General features: G+C 38.5%; 2 protein-coding genes across 2 annotated transcripts; both read right to left on the reverse strand.

Annotated features, from left to right (window-relative positions):
- Positions 1 to 1,595: 1,595 nt before the first annotated feature.
- LOC104225339 (uncharacterized) lies at positions 1,596 to 9,672 on the reverse strand. The gene is made up of 3 exons (XM_009777113.2): positions 9,381 to 9,672; positions 9,146 to 9,218; positions 1,596 to 1,908 (listed from the first exon to the last, which is right to left on the reverse strand). The coding sequence occupies exons 1-3, from the start codon at positions 9,463 to 9,465 to the stop codon at positions 1,896 to 1,898; spliced, it is 171 nt and encodes a 56-aa protein (XP_009775415.1). The 5' UTR covers positions 9,466 to 9,672; the 3' UTR covers positions 1,596 to 1,895.
- Positions 9,673 to 13,954: 4,282 nt separating this feature from the next.
- LOC138885779 (uncharacterized) lies at positions 13,955 to 14,404 on the reverse strand. The gene has a single exon (XM_070166758.1). The coding sequence runs from the start codon at positions 14,402 to 14,404 to the stop codon at positions 13,955 to 13,957; it is 450 nt and encodes a 149-aa protein (XP_070022859.1).
- Positions 14,405 to 18,657: the final 4,253 nt, after the last annotated feature.

An 18,657-nucleotide genomic window follows, 5' to 3' on the forward strand; every position in this document is an offset into this window, starting at 1 on the left:
TAAACAAAATTTTCACAAATCTAATGAGTGTAATGAAAATACCAAAAGTAGTTTTCTCTTTAAATCAATTATTCAAATGGATTAACAATTGTAAATTCGTTACGAAAATTTACTAGTGGAGAGATAAAAAAAACCGTATAACTTTACAAAATTAAAAGTAGAATATGCTTAGCTCAATACTACAAGGAATAAAATTAGATTTTGCGAAGAAGAGAATAAAAGACAGTTGTGTTAAATTAACCTCCTACTACGGAGTCTGAAAAAATAGATACTCCCTCCGTCTCATAATATGTGTCGTGATTCTCTTGTGTGTGCCCCTTAAGAAAGAATAGTTTTGACTACTTTACTCTTATTAAATATTTTCTCAATTTATGTGTCATCTCCATAAGTAATGTGTTTGTAGTCTTCTAAGATAATTAATTATTACGGCTAAAAAAAGAAAAATATAATTAATTTTGTTTTGAACTTCTAAAATGACAAATAATTTGAGACAACTATTTTTAGTAATCACGACACATTATGAAACGAAGGAAGTACATAAGATTGGGTGCGCTAAGGTAAAAATAGAAATATAGACTACCTATTGCATGATTTCTCTCAACGACCTATTATTGGAATTGCATTGCATCCACTTTATAACTAGTTTCGAATTCTTTATTATGCTTTTTTTTTTTTTCTGCTAGAAAGTTGTATGGTCGGTCCCTCTATAAACATCCACACTGTGTTTACTGCTAGGACATGTGTTTTCTACTGGCCCTTTAACCACTAAATCATGATTAACTAACACACATTTTTACCTGTAAATCAATATAACTTTGTTTAAAATTTAAACACTGGGTATGACCGTATGAGTTTCTTTTAATATGTCGGAGCATGAAAGGGTATGCTTAAAATTATAATTATGCTCAACATTTTGAGATGTGATTTTTCAGGTTTTTGCAGAAACTAACTTCGGGTGGCTTTTGCCCAGACGTGATGAACTCAGTTTGCTTTTCCTATAATACCGTCTTCCCACACGCGGTGTCAATTTACAGAAGAAGAATCACGTATGAAGAAATATACTTAAACATGGAACCTATTCGTTACTTTATTGCCAAATCCACACAACTCCGTGATAAGGACAGGTAAGATTTTCATCAAAGGGATTCAAAACAGGGTAGTTGGGGGGGGGGGGGGCTGCTCTATGTTATCTACAACCCATTTTTTTGTAAATAAAACAGGGAAGCATGCCTGTTGAACTTGAACTCAAAGCATTACATGACTGGCTATAACAATCTGTTCAATTCAAGTTAATCTTGAAGATGGCAAAAAAAAAAATGAATCAATATGTTCTCTTTCATCTATTACATTCTGGAATTAAGGAGGCCACTCACCCAAATCCCAAATAGATCTGCCAATTCCAAAGTAAACGCCTAAAACTACCAATGTATAGGGCAAATGATGAAAAAAGAGGAACAAAAACAAGCGTAGGACATATTAGAGAGAGCTACTAAATTTAATGCACATCTCATTTTAAAATAACACTAGGAGGTTGTAACTCAGGTAGAGTACATGCCTGGGTATGAATCTGCTCAAATTCATATTACTCTTGAAGATTAAAAGAAATGAAGCAACATGCTTTCTTCAAATTGATAAGCTAATCTGAAAGTATTCCTCACAACAGTGAAAATTTCAAACTTAAACTATCACTGCTTGGTCATTCGAACTATTACATTAAATGCCTCTATCGTTAAAGAATCAGAAAATAACAGCAATACATTTTTCAACCAAGCCAACTATATCCATGGAAGAGCAAACAATTTCAACAAGCTTACAAGTTAAATGCCAAAAGAGGCATACATACATATCTCTCTTAGTTAAGGTCAAGAACAAAGCTTAGCCCAGCTGATGACCTTTCACCACATTTGCCTGAGACAAAGAAACTACGATCAGATGACTAGGAACTCGCTTACAATTACTGTGAAAAAGATTTGAAATATTGTTCAGAACTAATTATGGTACACAAAACCATAAATATGGACTTTCAGAGTTGCCCATTAGCATTCCCAATGAATCAAACATTATAGACAGGAAAAAGAAAAAGAGGATCTTAATGTTGATCTTAAGAAAGAGATACATCAAAATGTGAAATATAGGTATTTCTCAACTGATTTGAGCTATCAGCAAAAGCAATCGCTTGCAACTGACTCACAGTAATGAACACAAGTGGCTTTAATTCAGGTCAACCTAGAGAAATATCAGAAACAGATCATATGAAATGGTATCAGTATGACTTCCAAATACTTCTGTTAGTTTGATAGTTAAATAGTAGTAAATAACCCTAATCCCATATGTATTAGGAGTAGGACATGTATTATATAAATAGGGCTCATTGTATCATTGTTAATATTAATCAATTATACTTTCTCCCGTGCATTCTCACATGGTATCAGAGCGTCAGTGAGAAAATTATCGTTGTGCATCATTCCAGCGGCCTCCGGGAAGAAAGACCTTGTTGCCGTGCAATTTTCCGGCGACTTAAGAGGTTGTCCGTAACTTCGTCAGTGTTGTGCAAAAACCAACACCACCACGAAGTAGATCGGCCTCCGACGACCAACCCATAAAAAATTCTCCGTCAGACAACTCCCAACGCGCCGCCGGAAGAAATTTTCCGGGGAAGCTCCGACGCCTACGCGCCGGCGCGTGACAGTGTTTCCGGCCACTTTTTCGCGAAATTCCTTCAGGACAGCTTGCTCTCCTCACAATTCCGAGCCTACCCATCTAGTTCAAATCAAATTCTGACCACTTTGAGTTTTTCCCAGTGAGCTACAGTGATTTTCCCGGCGTGAACAGTGATCCCCAGCAAATTTCTGCTTTTTCCGACACAATATTATAATGGAATTTGTATCGGAAGCCTTTAACTCACAATATGTTGGATCCAATGCATTAAATCCCATCAAGATGGTTTCTTTACCGGATTATATTGAGTTCCTTCAGTACAAAGCACGTAAACAGACATCTTCAGGATTAACCTCCGTTGTTCCAACAAATAGTAGCATGACTTGTGTCTCCCAATCTTCACCTTCTGAGTCTTGGGTCATTGATTCAGGTGCATCTGATCATATTTCTGGTAACAAATCTCTTTTCACTAGTATTTCATATTCTCAATCTCTTCCAACAGTCACAATGGCCAATGGGTCTCAAGCCATGACAACTGCAATAGGTCAAGCAAGTCCACTTCCTTCTTTACCTTTAGACTTCGTTCTTTATGTTCCTGGTAGTCCTTTTAATCTCATAGCCGTTAGTCGCTTAGCCAAATCCCTTAAATCTGCTGTTTTATTTCTTGATGACCTTGTTTTTATACAGGAACGCAGTACAGGGCGAATCATACGTGAATCAGATGGACTTTATTACCTTATCCTTGCAAAATCACATGGACTCGCATCTTGTCTTCCTCCAATAACTTGTCCCGTTACTGATTCACCAGATTTATTACATAAACGGTTAGGACATCCCAGTTTGTCAAAACTTCAGAAAATGGTACTTGGCTTATCTCACTTGTCCACTCTAGAGTGTGAGTCATGTCAGCTCGGTAAGCATACCCGCTCCCATTTCCCGCGGCGTCTTGATAATCGAGGAGAGTCACCTTGTTCTTTAGTCCATTCAAATGTTTGGGGTCCTAGTCGGGTCAGTTCTACCTTGGGATTCCGCTACTTTGTCAGTTTCATTGATGATTATTCCAGGTGCACTTGGATATTTTTTATGAAAAATCGATCTGAGTTGTTTTCTATTTTCCAGACCTTCCACGCTGAAATTCAAAATCAATTTGGGGTTTCTATCTGCACATTTCGTAGTGATAATGCCCTAGAGTATTTGTCTTCCCCATTTCAACAGTTTATGAACTCCCATAGGATTATTCATCAAACATTTTGTCCGTACACATCCCAACAAAATGGGGTAGCTGAAAGAAAAAATAGACATCTTATTGAAACTGCTCGTACCCTACTCATACAATCTCATGTTCCGCTGCATTTTTGGGGGATGCAGTTCCTACATCTTGTTATCTTATTAATCGTATGCCATCTTCAGCTATCCAAAATCAAGTTTCATTCTCTGTCCTGTTTTCCCATTTACCTTTGTTCTCTCTTCCACCCCGTGTCTTTGGGAGTACATGCTTTGTTCATGACCTTGCTCCAGGAAAAGATAAGTTAGCTCCTCGTGCTCTTAAGTGCATATTTCTGGGTTACTCAAGAACGCAAAAGGGATATCGATGTTATTACCTTCAGCGATTTCTTATGTATGTTGATGTTACCTTCTTTGAAACCCAATCATACTTCACAGGTCCAGTTAATCACTTAGATATTTCTGAGGTGCTACCCGTTTCTTCTTTTGGAGATTCAGTCTCTATCTCCCATTCATCTTCCTCCATAGCTCCACCGCCTACAGTTCCAGTTGCAGCTCCACCACATATAGCTTCAGTGCTACCACCTAGTCTAGTTCCACCAACTATAGCCCCAGTGCAACCACCTAGTCCAGTTTCACCAACTATAGCTCCAATGACACCACCTAGTCCAGCTCCACCAACTATAGCTCCAGTGCCACCACCTAGTCCAGTTCAACCTTCTACAGCTCCACTCCTGACTTATCATCGTCGTCCGCCCCAGCATCAGGCCCAGCTGATTCACGTCTTGCACCTGACCCTACTAATATTGCGGACTTGTCTCCTCTTAATCAACCGATTGCACTACGAAAAGGTATACGGCCCACACTTAATCCTAATTCTCATTATATCGGTTTAAGTTACCATCGTCTCTCATCATCCCATTGTGCATTTGTGTCATCTTTGTCCTCTGTTTCCATCCCTAAGTCTATAGGTGAAACACTGTCTCATCCCGGATGGCGACAGGCTATGATTAACGAGATGCCTGCTTTACATACGAGTGGTACTTGGGAGCTTGTTCCTGTTCCTTCGGGTAAATCGACTGTTGGCTATCGTTGGGTGTATGCAGTCAAAGTTGGTCCAGATGGCCAGGTTGATCGACTTAAGGCTTGTCTTGTTGCCAAAGGATATACTCAGATATTTGGACTCGATAACAGTGATACTTTCTCTCTCGTGGCTAAAATTGCATCAGTCCGCCTTTTTCTATCCATGGCTGCTGTTGGCCTCTCTATCAGTTGGACATTAAGAATGCTTTTCTTCACGGTGACCTTGAGGATGAGGTTTATATGGAGCAACCACCCGGTTTTGTTGCTCGGGGGAGTCTAGTGGCCTTGTATGTCGGTTCCACCGGTCCCTCTATGGTCTAAAGCAGTCTCCTCGAGCCTGGTTTGGTAAGTTCAGCACAGTTATACAGGAGTTCGGCATGACTCGTAGTGAAGCTGATCACTGTGTATTTTATCGACATTTTGCTTCAAATCTCTGTATTTATCTGGTCGTTTATGTTGACGATACTGTTATTACCGACAATGATCAGGATGGTATTAGTAAGTTGAAGCAACATCTCTTTCAACACTTTCAGACTAAGGATCTGGGCAGATTAAAGTATTTTCTGGGTATTGAGGTCGCTCACTCTAGCTTAGGTATTGTGATCTCACAACGGAAATATGCCTTGGATATTCTTGAGGAGACAAGAATGACAGGTTGTAGACCTGTTGACACTCCGATGGATCCGAATTCTAAACTTCTGCCAGGACAGGGGAGCCTCTTAGCGATCCTGCAAGATATAGCCGGTTGGTTGGTAAATTAAATTACCTCACAGTGACTAGACCTGATATTTCCTTTCCTGTGAGTGTTGTGAGTCAGTTTATGGATTTTCCCTGTGATAGTCACTGGGATGCAGTTGTCCGCATTCTTCAGTATATAAAATCAGCTCCAGGCAAAGGCTTATTGTTTGAGGATCGAGGCCATGAGCAGATCGTTGGATGCTCAGATGCTGATTGGACAGGATCACCTTCTGATAGACGTTTTACGTCTGGATATTGTGTCTTAGTAGGAGGAAATTTGGTGTCTTGGAAGAGCAAGAAACAGAATGCGGTTGCTCGGTCTAGTGCAGAAGCAGAATATTGAGCAATGGCTATGGTCACATGTGAGCTAATTTGGATAAAACAGTTGCTCAAGGAGTTGAAATTTGGTGAGATTAGTCAGATGGGACTTGTGTGTGATAATCAAGTTGCTCTTCATATTGCGTCAAATCCAGTTTTCCATGAGAGAACTAAACACATCGAGATTGACTGTCACTTTGTTAGAGAAAAGATACTCTCGGGAGATATTGCTACAAAATTTGTGAAGTCGAATGATCAGCTTGCTAATATTTTCATCAAGTCCCTCACTGGTCCTCGTATTAGTTATATATGTAACAAGCTCGGTACATATGATTTATATGCACCAGCTTGAGGGGGAGTGTTAGTTTGATAGTTAAATAGTAGTAAATAACCCTAATCCCATATGTATTAGGAGTAGGACATGTATTATATAAATAGGGCTCATTGTATCATTGTTAATATTAATCAATAATATTTTCTCCCGTGCATTCTCACAACTTCTTTATGGACTGACAATTCAAAGCAAATTAAGACTCAACTCAATAACAGGGGTTGCAGCAGCCCAGACAGAACAAGTCTGAAAACTTACGTTGTTCTTCAAACCAGTTGTCACTGCCTGTAACTTTGCAAGCTACGGAAGAAGCTAATCAATCAGAATTGAGATAGATTTTCGAGCTTGCAAGCAGCAAGCAACAACGGCTTTTCAGCCGTTGTGCGCTAGCTTGTAATTTAGGGGTATAGTAGGGGTGCCCCTTTCTTAAACTTTTCTATTATATAAGGTAAGCTTTTTGGAACCTTAGTTTTGGAGTTTTCCTCAACCAACCTATACTGTATTAATAAAAAGGGGGCTTCCCTTTTTTCTGTTCACTAGACTACCAAGGATGCAGCTGCTTCAGTTATTTTTCTTCTTCAACCCCGTTTCCAGGCTCACCTGTTAGCTTTAAATCCCCAATTTCCTCCTCATTTCTTTCTTTAATGACTTAGTTCAAACAATCAAAAGGTATTTACTTTGCAATCGGAGTTCCAAAAACAACCCTTATCCCTTGGGGAATCTATGTTGCACAGCAATTTAGGTGCTGCACCACTAGTATGAGTGTGGGTATGGCTGGTCAAACAATTTTGGGTACTTTCACCACAACTAACGGAAAAAATCAAGACGAGATACAATTTGATTCCCAAAACCAGAACCAAAAGCAATGTAAATGTCATAATTTAGAGATATTTTATATTTTTATTTTTGTGAATTATTTTTAGCCGTATCCGCGCACCCGTATACATACTAGGATCCATATCCTCGAATCTTAGAATTTAAATCTCGAAGGATCCGACCTCTAGATCCGCACACGTGTCAGACAACCGCACTCGTGTCCGAGCAAAGGGAATATGTTTAAGGAAGTTAGGCCCCTTATGACAGGTTATACAAAAAATAACATGTATCTATTAACGCAAAGTACTACAGAATAACTTGTATCAATCTTAAATATCAACAATTAAATCAAGTGAAAAGAAAAATATGAGCACTTGGTGTAGCTTATACAGGACAATGGTGGCAAACTGAGAAATGGCATAAATTTGAAGAAAATAAGAAACTGGTTGCCAAAATGGAGTGTTCTTGGCCTGAAACTGGTGCATTTGGATGTCATGATTTTGTTACTCTGGCTTAAACATTTTTCCAGTCAAATTAAATTTGACTAATTCATATATATTCCAGTTATATTAACCTTCCAAGGATGTTACTTTCTCTTTTCTGCTGCCAGAGATGGTAAGATATCAGGAGTCAGAACTTTCGAGAGAACTATTTTTCATCTGATCAATGCCAAAATAGTTGTTACACTAAAACTTGGCCTTACGCCGCCTGATTCACAGTTATGTGATCAAAACAGGAAAACTACATTTTTGCAATAATGTTAAAGAGTACCCATTTGTGTTGATACTTGGTCTCCTTATATGGTCTTGGTCAATCCTCACCCCACCTTATGCTAAGAGGTGTCAATTGACATCCTTTCGCCGGAAAATTACATTGTTTAACTAGGTCAAAAAATTATTATTATGGTATATATATTATATGTTGACTTCCTTTATTTTCTTCGTGTATTTACTTTTTTGTATTTTGACACCCCTTAATAAAATTTCTAGTTCTGCCACTACTCATAAGCTAGCTTTTAGGGTTAAGTTACGCCCAGGGTCCATTTCTTATCTAATTCTCCAGAGGTACGAAATAACAAGTCGAATGACTTGATGGGTATACCATGTTAAGAAAATATGGCTTGTTAGGTTGACTGATGACATGGTTTCTTTGTCCAGATCTCCAGTTAATCTCGATATGAAACAAATTTGTCAAATACCCTTTCTTATCCTAGGGGACCATCAAAATCCGCTAATAGTTAATAGTTGAAACTCATATTCATACAATTATAGCCAAATTCTTCCACTAAATTCATTGAAATGCAACTGTATTGAATATGCTAGGCTCATCTAAATATCACTATGCAAGTTCAGTGCACCATGGCATAAATGAATATCATTACGCAAGTTCATTATTATCTAGTTTTGCTAACTGCAAACCCTGACAATCAGTTTGCTCTAGTGATGTTAGTGTATTTACATACTAATCCCATTGCTGCTCCTTTCCACATCCTATTTCCATCCACACACTTTTAGATAGTAACATGAAGGTCCTAGATATTGGTGGGTGGAGTTACCTCGTACCATGAGAGGTAAGCAGATACCCATGGTGACAAAGTCAGGAAATTCAATATTTCGAACATTCTTTGCTAGTGGGCTATGCAAGAGTGTTCAAAATCTATTTTTTAATCAATAACAAGTAATATTTTACCCTATACATAATATAATTTTTCGGTGAAGGGTGTTTAGTTGACCACCCTTAGCTATACATAGCTTCGTCCCTGGGTACCGGATGCAATAGTTTGGGTGCGTGCAAGCTACACGGACACCACCATTATTTAAGAAAATAAACATTTAGGTCCTAGATTTCATTCTTGTATTTCTTGAGACCTTTGATATTTTATCATTTCTTATAGTAGCTGAAAAACTAAACCAACTTCAAAAATTTAGGATAAAACTTTACTTTTTTTGAGATTGTAACATAGGATGAAACACATACCTGTTGAAAAGCTCGGAAGCATAACGAAACCCGTTGTAACACATAAACCACAACAACACAAGCACCAAAATATCTAACCGCGTTAAGAACTCCAGATCCAACCAAAATCTGATCTCTCTCTATATATCATTTAACAATTAGCAGATTACAGATCAGCAAAATAAATTGGAATTCATATAGATTAAAGCAACATCAGATCTATTACGCAAGTGACTAAAAAAATTAAAAAGGATACTGAAGAGGCAACGTTCCCACCAGTCGAGCATGTAAAGACCAAAAGTGACATTGTAGAGATAGATTTTGCGTTGAATCCAATTCATTTTCTCCCTTAGAATCCTTACAGAAAAACCGAATAGTGAAAGTGGAAATTTGATTGTAATATGAATTTGTGCTTTGATTGTGCTGCCTTTTAAACAACGCTTAGCCTCCGAATTAGAATTTTCCTATTCTTGCAGCTGCTCGTCAACTTTTCTTTGTCATTTTCTTGTGATCAAATTGCATATCAACTTCGGAAAAAATGAAATTACATATGATCCCTTTGGAAAAGAAAATTATACATGACCTCTCAATCTTCTATTTATAACGGACCGTTGTGATTTACTAGGATAAAATGACAAAAACGGTCCCTTAAGTGTGGGTTAGGTTTAAAGTAGTCCCTTAAATATCTTCTAAGCAATTTTGGTCCTTCATGTTTGCTCCGCCAAATATTTAATAAACTTTGTCTATTAACTTTAACAGGAATTGTTAAAAATAAAAGTTCGCCGGAAACATCATGATACAATGTAACAGAATGCAGGGGAAAATAGTCAATCTAGGAGCTTAAAGCTCGAAGAAGGTGATGGCTATGTCAGGTAGATGAGAGAATATAGCTCAAGGAAGAAAATTTAGGGAGAATAGATTGTATTAACTTCCAAAAGTATCAATCAATTACAATTGATTCAACTATATATGCTCAGCTGAAGATTCTAGAAGTACAACTTGTAAACTAACTTCTAACTAACTATAACTGTCGTAACTAACTTTGCCACATCAGCTGCCAGCTCAGATTTCTGTTACAACTTTAACTGCTTAGCTTCTTCTTCTACTGCTCGATTCCTTTAACTTGTATCAATATCCTCCCCTAAAGAGAATCCTTGGCCTCAAGGATTAAAAGAAGGGAACTTTGTCTGAAGCTCCTGCAGATACTCCCAAGTAGCAGAGTCAGCATCAAGTCCTGTCCACTTGATTCTAACTTGACATACAACCTTATTACCATGTTTGACCAACCTCCTTTCTAGTATAGATTCTGGTTGAGGACAAAAAGGGCTAGACAAGTGAAGTATATGAGGATAATTGATGATAGTAGGTACTTCATGACACTTTTTTAACTGAGAGACATGGAAAGTTAGATGAATAAGGACATCAGCAGGCATGAGTAATTTGTAGGCTACTAAACCAATCTTTGCTGCAATAGGATAAGGCCCATAATACTTAGCAGCTAGTTTATTGAATGGTCTGCTAGCTACTAAAATTTGTCTATAAGGCTGTAGCTTAAGATACACCCAATCTCCTACTTCAAACGATCTTTCAGACCTATGTTGGTTGGCAGTATCTTTCATCCTTTGTTGAGCTCTAGCTAAATGGAATTTCAACAACTGAATTATGGCTTCCTTTGCTTCCAAAGACCTATCAACCATTTCCACATCTGTATCACCACGCAGATAGGGAAGGTGTATGGGAGATTTTTGGCCATACAAGGCTTCATAAGGAGTACATTTGATAGTGGAATAATAGGTGGTGTTATACCACCACTCTGTTAAGGGCAGATACTTGGACCAATCCTTAGGACTATCTGAGCAGAAACATCTCAGATAAGCTTCTAAGGTTTTGTTCAACACTTCTGATTGACCATCTGTCTGTGGATGGTATGCTGTGGACCTCTATAATTGTACTCCTTGAAGAGAAAAAAGTTCTTGCCAAAAGGAACTCAAGAAAACTGGATCTCTATCACTGGTCATAGTAAGAGACATACCATGTAGCTTGAAGATCTGATCTAGGAAGCTTTGGGCCACAGTTTGAGTAGTGTAAGGGTGTTGCAAACTCAAAAAGTGTCTAGATTTAGTCAATCTGTCTATTACTACCAGAATAACCTCTTTGCCATGTGACTTTGGAAGACCTTCAATAAAATCTAAACAAATATCGGTCCAAACACCTATAGGGATTGGTAAGGGCTGTAATAAGCTAGGTGAAGCAGCAACATCATATTTATGTCTTTGACAGACATCATACTTGTTGATAAAGTCTCTAACATCTGTTATAAGAGATTTCTAGTGAAATAAAGATTGTAACCTCTTAATAGTAGCATCCATACCAGAATGACCTCCCTGAGTAGTACTATGCCACACTGTAATGATATTTTCCCTCAACTGATGATCATTGCCCACAACTAATTTGCTCTTCCACCTAAGTTGGTTGTTAAACCAAGTGTAGGCTTTGTAAGGTTGAACTTGTAGTTTAGCTATTAACTCCTGCATAATTGGATCATTTTTTCATGATGACTTAATCTGTGCATATAGGGAATCATTAGGAATGAGTAAAGAAATAGCTAAAAGTTCAGCATCTGGTTTTCTTGATAATGCATCTGCAGCCTTGTTCTCAAACCCCTTCTTATACTCAATAATGAAGTCAAATGTCATTAACTTGGAAATGCCAGCAACTTGAAAATCAGTATGCACCTGTTGCTCCAATAAATGCTTCAATGCTTTTTTATCTATCTTAACAACAAAATGATTGCCCAATAAGCAATGCGACCACTTAGTAACAGCAAAGATAAGAGCAAGTAACTCTCTATCATAGACTGATAGAATCTGATGCATGGGAGCTAGGGATTTGCTTATGTAAGCAATATGATGCCCTTATTGCATCAATACAGCTCCAATTCCCTTGACACTAGCATTTGTCTCCACTGTAAAAGGTTTAGAGTACCTGGCATAGCTAACACATGAGCAGAAATTAGGGCTTGCTTCAAGCTGTTGAAAGTAGTGGTAGCTTCATCAGTCGCCCAAAGCTATCCTTATTCAATAGATCATGAAGTGGTCTGTATATAGTCCCAAAGCCTTGAATGAATCTTCTATAATAGCCCACAAGACCTAAGAATCCCCTCAGCTGTTTGATATTTACAGGTATAGTCCATTCCTGTGCAGCAACAATTTTCTTTGGGTTTGTAGACACTCCTTCAGCACTGATAAAATGACCAAGGTATTTGACCTTAGCCACTCCAAATGCACACTTTGACATCTTGGCATATAGTTGATGATGCTTCATTAGTTCAAACACAGCCTTCACATGATCCACATTAGCAGTCACACTCTTACTATAAATCAAAATATCATCAAAGAATACCAATACTGACTTCCTTAATAATGGTTTAAAAACAACATTCATTAAACTTTGAAATGAAGAAAGTGCATTGGTTAGCCCACAGGGCATTACCAAAAAATCATAATGTCCCTCTTGAGTTTTGAATGCAGTTTTGTTGATGTCTCCTTCAGCCATTCTTAGCTGATGGTAACCAGCTCTAAGATCTATTTTGGAAAAGATCTCTGCTCCACTTAATTCATCAAGTACTCCACTTAATTCATCAAGTAAATCTTCAATCATGGGAATAGGGAACTTATCTTTGATAGTCATTTGATTCAGGCTTCTGTAATCCACACAAAGCCTCCAATTACCATCTTTCTTTCCAACCAACACTACAGGAGATGCGTATGGACTGGTATTATGCTGTATTAGCCCTTGATCTAGCATTTCATGTACCAACTTTTCAACTATATCCTTCTTGATTCCAAGATATCTGTAAGGTCTCTTATTAACAGGATTAGAGGCTTCCTTAAGAGGTATTCTGTGATCATAAGACCCCCTGTGAGGTGGTAAATTAGTAGGTAATTCAAAGATACATGCATATTGTTTAATAAGAGTTGTTAAGTCTGGCAAAGGGCCAGCTCTTGGTGTAGCTTGTATACTGTGGTAATAAGTGTCTTCATCCCTACTGGCTACTAAGGACATCATGAAGAATTGTGCATCTGCTCCTTCTTTCCTTAACAAACTTTTAGCTTTAGCAGCCTTAAGTTGATCGCTTGCACCCATAAGAACATGTTTCTTTCCTTGATACATGAATTCAATGGTTCTCTTTTTGAAATCAAACAGTATCCTTCCCAAGGTATTCAACCATTGCACACCCAACACAATATCTATATTTCCCAATGGTAAGAGTAAGAAGTCAGAGGAGAAAGTGGTACCTCGTAATAACCACTGCAAGTCCTTACAAACCATCAGCTACACTGATAGATTATTTTTGAATAGAACAAGCTTTGCAGCTTAATCTTGAAGCTACTTCCTCATCAATAAAATTGTAATTACTCCCAATATCTATCAATACTTGTAAAGGCCTCTTCTCATAGTATTTTACTCTAATAGTCTGATAACCTGTTGCACCTATAAATGCTTGTAAAGATATGGCCATGAACTTATTTGTATCCACCAATAACTCTTGTGTCATATCTTTTTGTTCCTCTACTTCCACCTCTTCATCTTCTGTCATCTCCACTAAATATAATTGTTTGTTACCCCTACATTTGTGGGCTGGTGCATACTTATCATCACAGAAAAAACATAATCCCTTCGACCTCCTCTCATCCATTTCAGCTGCACTCAACCTCCTACTAGGAATTCTAGTATTCTTAGTAAGGTTAGATTCAAAAGGCTTTTGTTAGTGGAGTTTGGTAATGGGTTCTTTTGGTTATACTGGAGTTTATTATGATTAGGGTTAGGTTATGTGACAGTGTTGGTTCTCATGATAGGCTTGAGACCCCAAGACTGAGCTTGAGCCTCAAACACTTCCCCCTGCAATCTTGCAATTCTGTAGGCCTGTAGCAATGTTCTAGGTGATTGAATTCTCACAACTTTGTTCAATTCTGGTTTAAGGCCACCTAAAAAATAACTAATTGAATTTTCGTTAGACAAATTAACCCCAGTCAACAACCTATCAAATTCTGCTTGATAGTCCTTAACACTACCAAACTGTTGCAAATTTTTTAAGGCCTCCATATGATCTTCAAACCCTTCCCCAAACCGTTCATTTAAAGCCAGTACATATTCAGTCCAAGTGGGTTCTAACACTGAATCCCTAGACTTCACATATGACCTATGCCAAGCAATAACTTCTCCATCAAAATGAATAGAAGCTACCTTAACCCTCTGATCAAATGCTACCTCATCCATGGAGAAGAATTGATTGACTTTATACAACCAATTCTTCAAATCATGACCAGAAATCGAGGAAATTCAAGTTTAGAGTATCGAGTAAAAAAGTTATCATTAGACGTTGCACCTTGATGAACATCTCTGATCCTTACTTCTTGTTGAATATCCATTGAACCTGCTCGGCCATTACCAGATTTTGCTCTAACTTGTTCCTTTTCCTTCCCTTTTTGATTCATAGCTCCCATAGACTCCTTCAATTCCAGTAATTCCTTGTTAGTTTGTACATTATGCTCGTTTATAATCATCATTCCATCCATCAAATTTTGCAATTGATCGTGAATGGCCGTCAGTTTGTCTTCCAATTCTTCAACAGATTTCTCTGAATTTTTGCTGTGCGTCATGACTGGAGCTGCCAAGGACGTGAAGCTCTGATACCAAATGATACAATGTAGCAGAATGCAGGGGGAAATAGTCAATCTAGGAGCTTAAAGCTCGAAGAAGGTGATGGCTATGTCATGCAGATGTGAGAATATAGCTCAAGGAAGAAGAATTTAGGGAGAATAGATTGTATTAACTTCCAAAAGTATCAATCAATTACAACTGATTCACCTATATATGCTCAGTTGAAGATTCTAGAAGTACAACTTGTAAACTAACTTCTAACTAAGTATAATTGCCGTAACTAATTTTGCCACATCAGCTGCCAGCTCGAATTTCTGTTACAGCATTAACTGCTCAACTTCTTGTTCTACTGCTCGATTCCTTTAACTTGTATCACATCAAGAAAGTCTCATCAAACTACTAAAATTTTAGCACCAAAAATTACACTTGACACTGAATATAAAGCAAAAACAACATAAATTACACTTAAAAGAGTAGCACCATACACCAAAAATAAATAAAAACAAAAATAGCAAAAATTGCAATATCTACCCTTAGAATTGGAGTTTACATTCGATCTTTTTTGTCAAAATTCTCTTTAACTCTAATAGATAGAATTTATTAAACATTTGAAGGAGACCAAAAGAATTAACTTTTGAAAAATTTAAAGAGCCAAAACAACTTAAAAGATATTTAAGAGACTATTTTGAACCTAGCTCCAAACCTAAGGAAATAATTTTTGTCATTTCTCGATTTACTGAAGTCTAGATGTGCAAAAACTATACCCCTATTATACAATCTAGTGATGTAAAAACAAATATTTACACAAAAATCATCTAAGTAATATTAGTTGGTAACATGATAAAAATGATAATTGACCTACTATCACATGTTAAAATTCACGTAGTGTAAGAAATATTTTGCATGTATATCACTTACAACCTTATTGTTATTATTTTTGGGTGTGGCGGTAAGCTTGATTAGTTTATAAACCTATTTCCTTTGGTAATAGTGAATTTTTATTTAAGTACGTCAATGTATTTTTCTTGACAATATTAAAAGTCATTTAAGTACTTGAATTTATATTTTGGTAGGGGGAGCAGGAGGTGCAGGTCTAGAAAATTTGAAATCAGTTTGTTGGTAATAATGAATGTCATTTAAGTCCACACCTAAGTTTGGAAATTTTAACTAATGAACACACGTCAACGTGCGTCATTGGCATGTTTAACCATCTTTTATCTAGAGTGAGATGCGACACAATATGCCCGAGTGCGAAAAGAGAAATAGATTGAGTAAACAAGGGTTGATGATAACCTTTTTGTAGGAAAAAGAGCTAAAAATGCGTTGATATTAGTCTTTCCTTTTGTAAGAAACAAATGTAGATGCCCTATGTGAATATTTGTCTGTTTACAAAACAGCAATTGATCAAGTTCGTGAACACTTTTATGAGAAATATGTCACGTCCTTAGTTGTTAACTAAGTATACGTGCGGCACTTGACAACTTGCTCACGATCTTGCACAGCTTACTCACGTTCTTGCTATACCAAGTCAACCTTACTACACTCAAAATCAATAAGAGAATGGTAGAAAGAACACAAGAGAATTGTTAAAGGAAGCTTTGTATTAGAGAGAACTTGAACTGTTTGTTTGGTGAATTACAAATGAGTGGCCCCCTTTATATACTAGTCTCTTAGGGGCTAGTGTGTAAATATTAATTGTTACACAAGTCATTAGTATTTACAAAATAAGGGCTTTCTCTAGAACTCTCTCCAAACCTAGAAGATTCCAAGGACTTTCCTAGCAAATCTATAGGGATCTAGGATCTTCTTAAGGAAATGTCCATACTTCTCTAGAATCTTTCCACAAATGCTAACCTTCCTCCTATGTAATCTTCCACATAGCATTAATATATGCCAAATGGCGCCTATGTGGCATGATGACATGGCGGGTCATCACACTCTCCCCTACCCAATATCGCGACGACCGCGGCGAAATGCTGTTGCATAAACTCTCGGATCTTATCTTTGAATTGCCACAAGTCTTCATATCGTTCCCACATGGACTCCTTCGGTGATTGCCCTTTCCAATGGACGAGGAACATAGCGGTGGCTTTTTACCCTTGTTTTCGCCTGGCCTGGTAATCTATGATAACCTCAATCTCCCGATCATGCGAGGCGGTGATAGTCATTGGCGCTCGACTTGATTGGCCCCTACTTGGATCATCCTTATCTTCATGATATGGCTTAAGCATGCTGGCATGGAAGATAGGGTAGATCTTAAGATACGATGACATGTCAAGCTTGTATGAGATCTTTCCTACCTTGGCGACGATCTTAAATGGCCCCTCGTACTTGCGAATCAGATTCTGATGCATGCCCCGTAATGCCTTGAACTGTCTTGGGTTAAACTTCATCATGACCATGTCCCCAACTCCATAGTCTGTGGGGACGCTGCTTACGGTCCGCAAACTTCTTCATCTTCTTAGCTGCCTTATCCAAGTAGGACTTAGCAGTGTCGAGCTGCTCCTCCCATCCTTTGGCCATATGATAAGCCCCCAAACTCTTTCCCTCGAACGCGGCTGATAATGAATGTGGAGTTTGTGGTTGTTGGCCTGTGGCTAGCTCAAATGGTGTCCGCCCCGTCGACTCACTCTGCTGCAAGTTATACGAAAATTGGGCGAATGTTTAGGAGCCTTGCCCAATCATTCTGATGTGCGCTTACATAATGCCTCAAGTAGCATTTTAGTAAGGCATTGACCCGTTCCGTTTGTCTATCCGTCTATGGGTGGAAACTAGTAGAAAAGTGCAGTTCCGTGTCAAGTATGTCGAACAACTCTTTCCAAAAGTTCACAGTGAAGCGGGGGTCTTGATCACTGATGATATGCTTTGGTAAGCCCCAATACTTTACCACGTTCTTAAAGAATAGCTTGGCGGCTTCCTTAGCTGTGCAACCCGGTGAGGCGGGCATGAAGGTGGCATATTTAGAAAATCTATCCACGATCACCATAATAGTACCATAACCGTCGGACTTTGGTAGGCAAGTGATCATAGTCACGCTCTCCCATGGATGCTCTGCAACTGGTAGTGGCTCCAAAAATCCTCCAGGTTGTTGTTGTTCAACCTTGTCCTGTTGACAGACAAGACAAGTCTGCACATAGCACTCTATGTCATCTCGCATGCGTGGCCAATAGTAGACTAACTCAACCAAGGCCCTAATGCAACGCTGACCTGGATGACCAACCCACATTGTGTCATGACTCTCCCTTATGATCCGTCGTCTAATGTCTCCAAACTTAGGCACGTATACCCGCCGACTTGTGGTAAGTAGTAGGCCGTCTTCTATCCAAAACCGTCTCGTCTTGCCTTTGTTGGCTAACTCGATAAGCTGTTTGGCTGCTGGATCATGTTGCATGCCTTCTTTTATAGCCTCCCGAATGTCCCATCTCGCTGAAGTGATTGCAGCAAGCTCGGCTTTCCGGCTCAAGGCATCAGTTACAACGTTACCTTTGCCCGGCTTATACTCTAGCGCATAATCAAACTCGGCCAAGGAATCCTGCCACCTAGCCTGCTTTGATGTGAGCTTCTTCTGTATTTGAAAGTAGCTAGTAGCCACATTATTAGTCTTGACCACGAACCTCGACCCCAGCAGATAATGTCTCCATGTACGAAGGCAATGCACAATGGCAGTCATTTCCTTCTCTTGCACTGTCTAACGCCGCTCCGTCTCATTTAACTTGCGGCTCTCAAATGCTATGGGATGTTTATCCTGCATCTGGACACCCCCAATGGTGAAGTCTGAGGCATCTGTGTGCACCTCAAATGTCTTGGCAAAGTCAGGTAATGCCAAGAGTGGCTCCTCTGTTACAGCTGGCTTAAGGCATTCAAACGTT

The sequence above is a fragment of the Nicotiana sylvestris genome, chromosome 2, assembly GCF_000393655.2.
Source record: "Nicotiana sylvestris chromosome 2, ASM39365v2, whole genome shotgun sequence".
In the NCBI taxonomy this organism is placed as follows: Eukaryota; Viridiplantae; Streptophyta; class Magnoliopsida; order Solanales; family Solanaceae; genus Nicotiana; species Nicotiana sylvestris.

What these genes read in the sequence shown, in the direction of transcription:
- LOC104225339 (XM_009777113.2), bottom strand. Translation starts at nt 9,465, where the DNA reads ATGAATTGGATTCAACGCAAAATCTATCTCTACAATGTCACTTTTGGT. An exon ending in GTGGGAACGTTGCCTCTTCA is followed by an intron (nt 9,219 to 9,380) that starts GTATCCTTTTTA and finishes TAACGCGGTTAG; the next exon opens with ATATTTTGGTGCTTGTGTTG.
- LOC138885779 (XM_070166758.1), bottom strand. Translation starts at nt 14,404, where the DNA reads ATGGATGAGGTAGCATTTGATCAGAGGGTTAAGGTAGCTTCTATTCAT.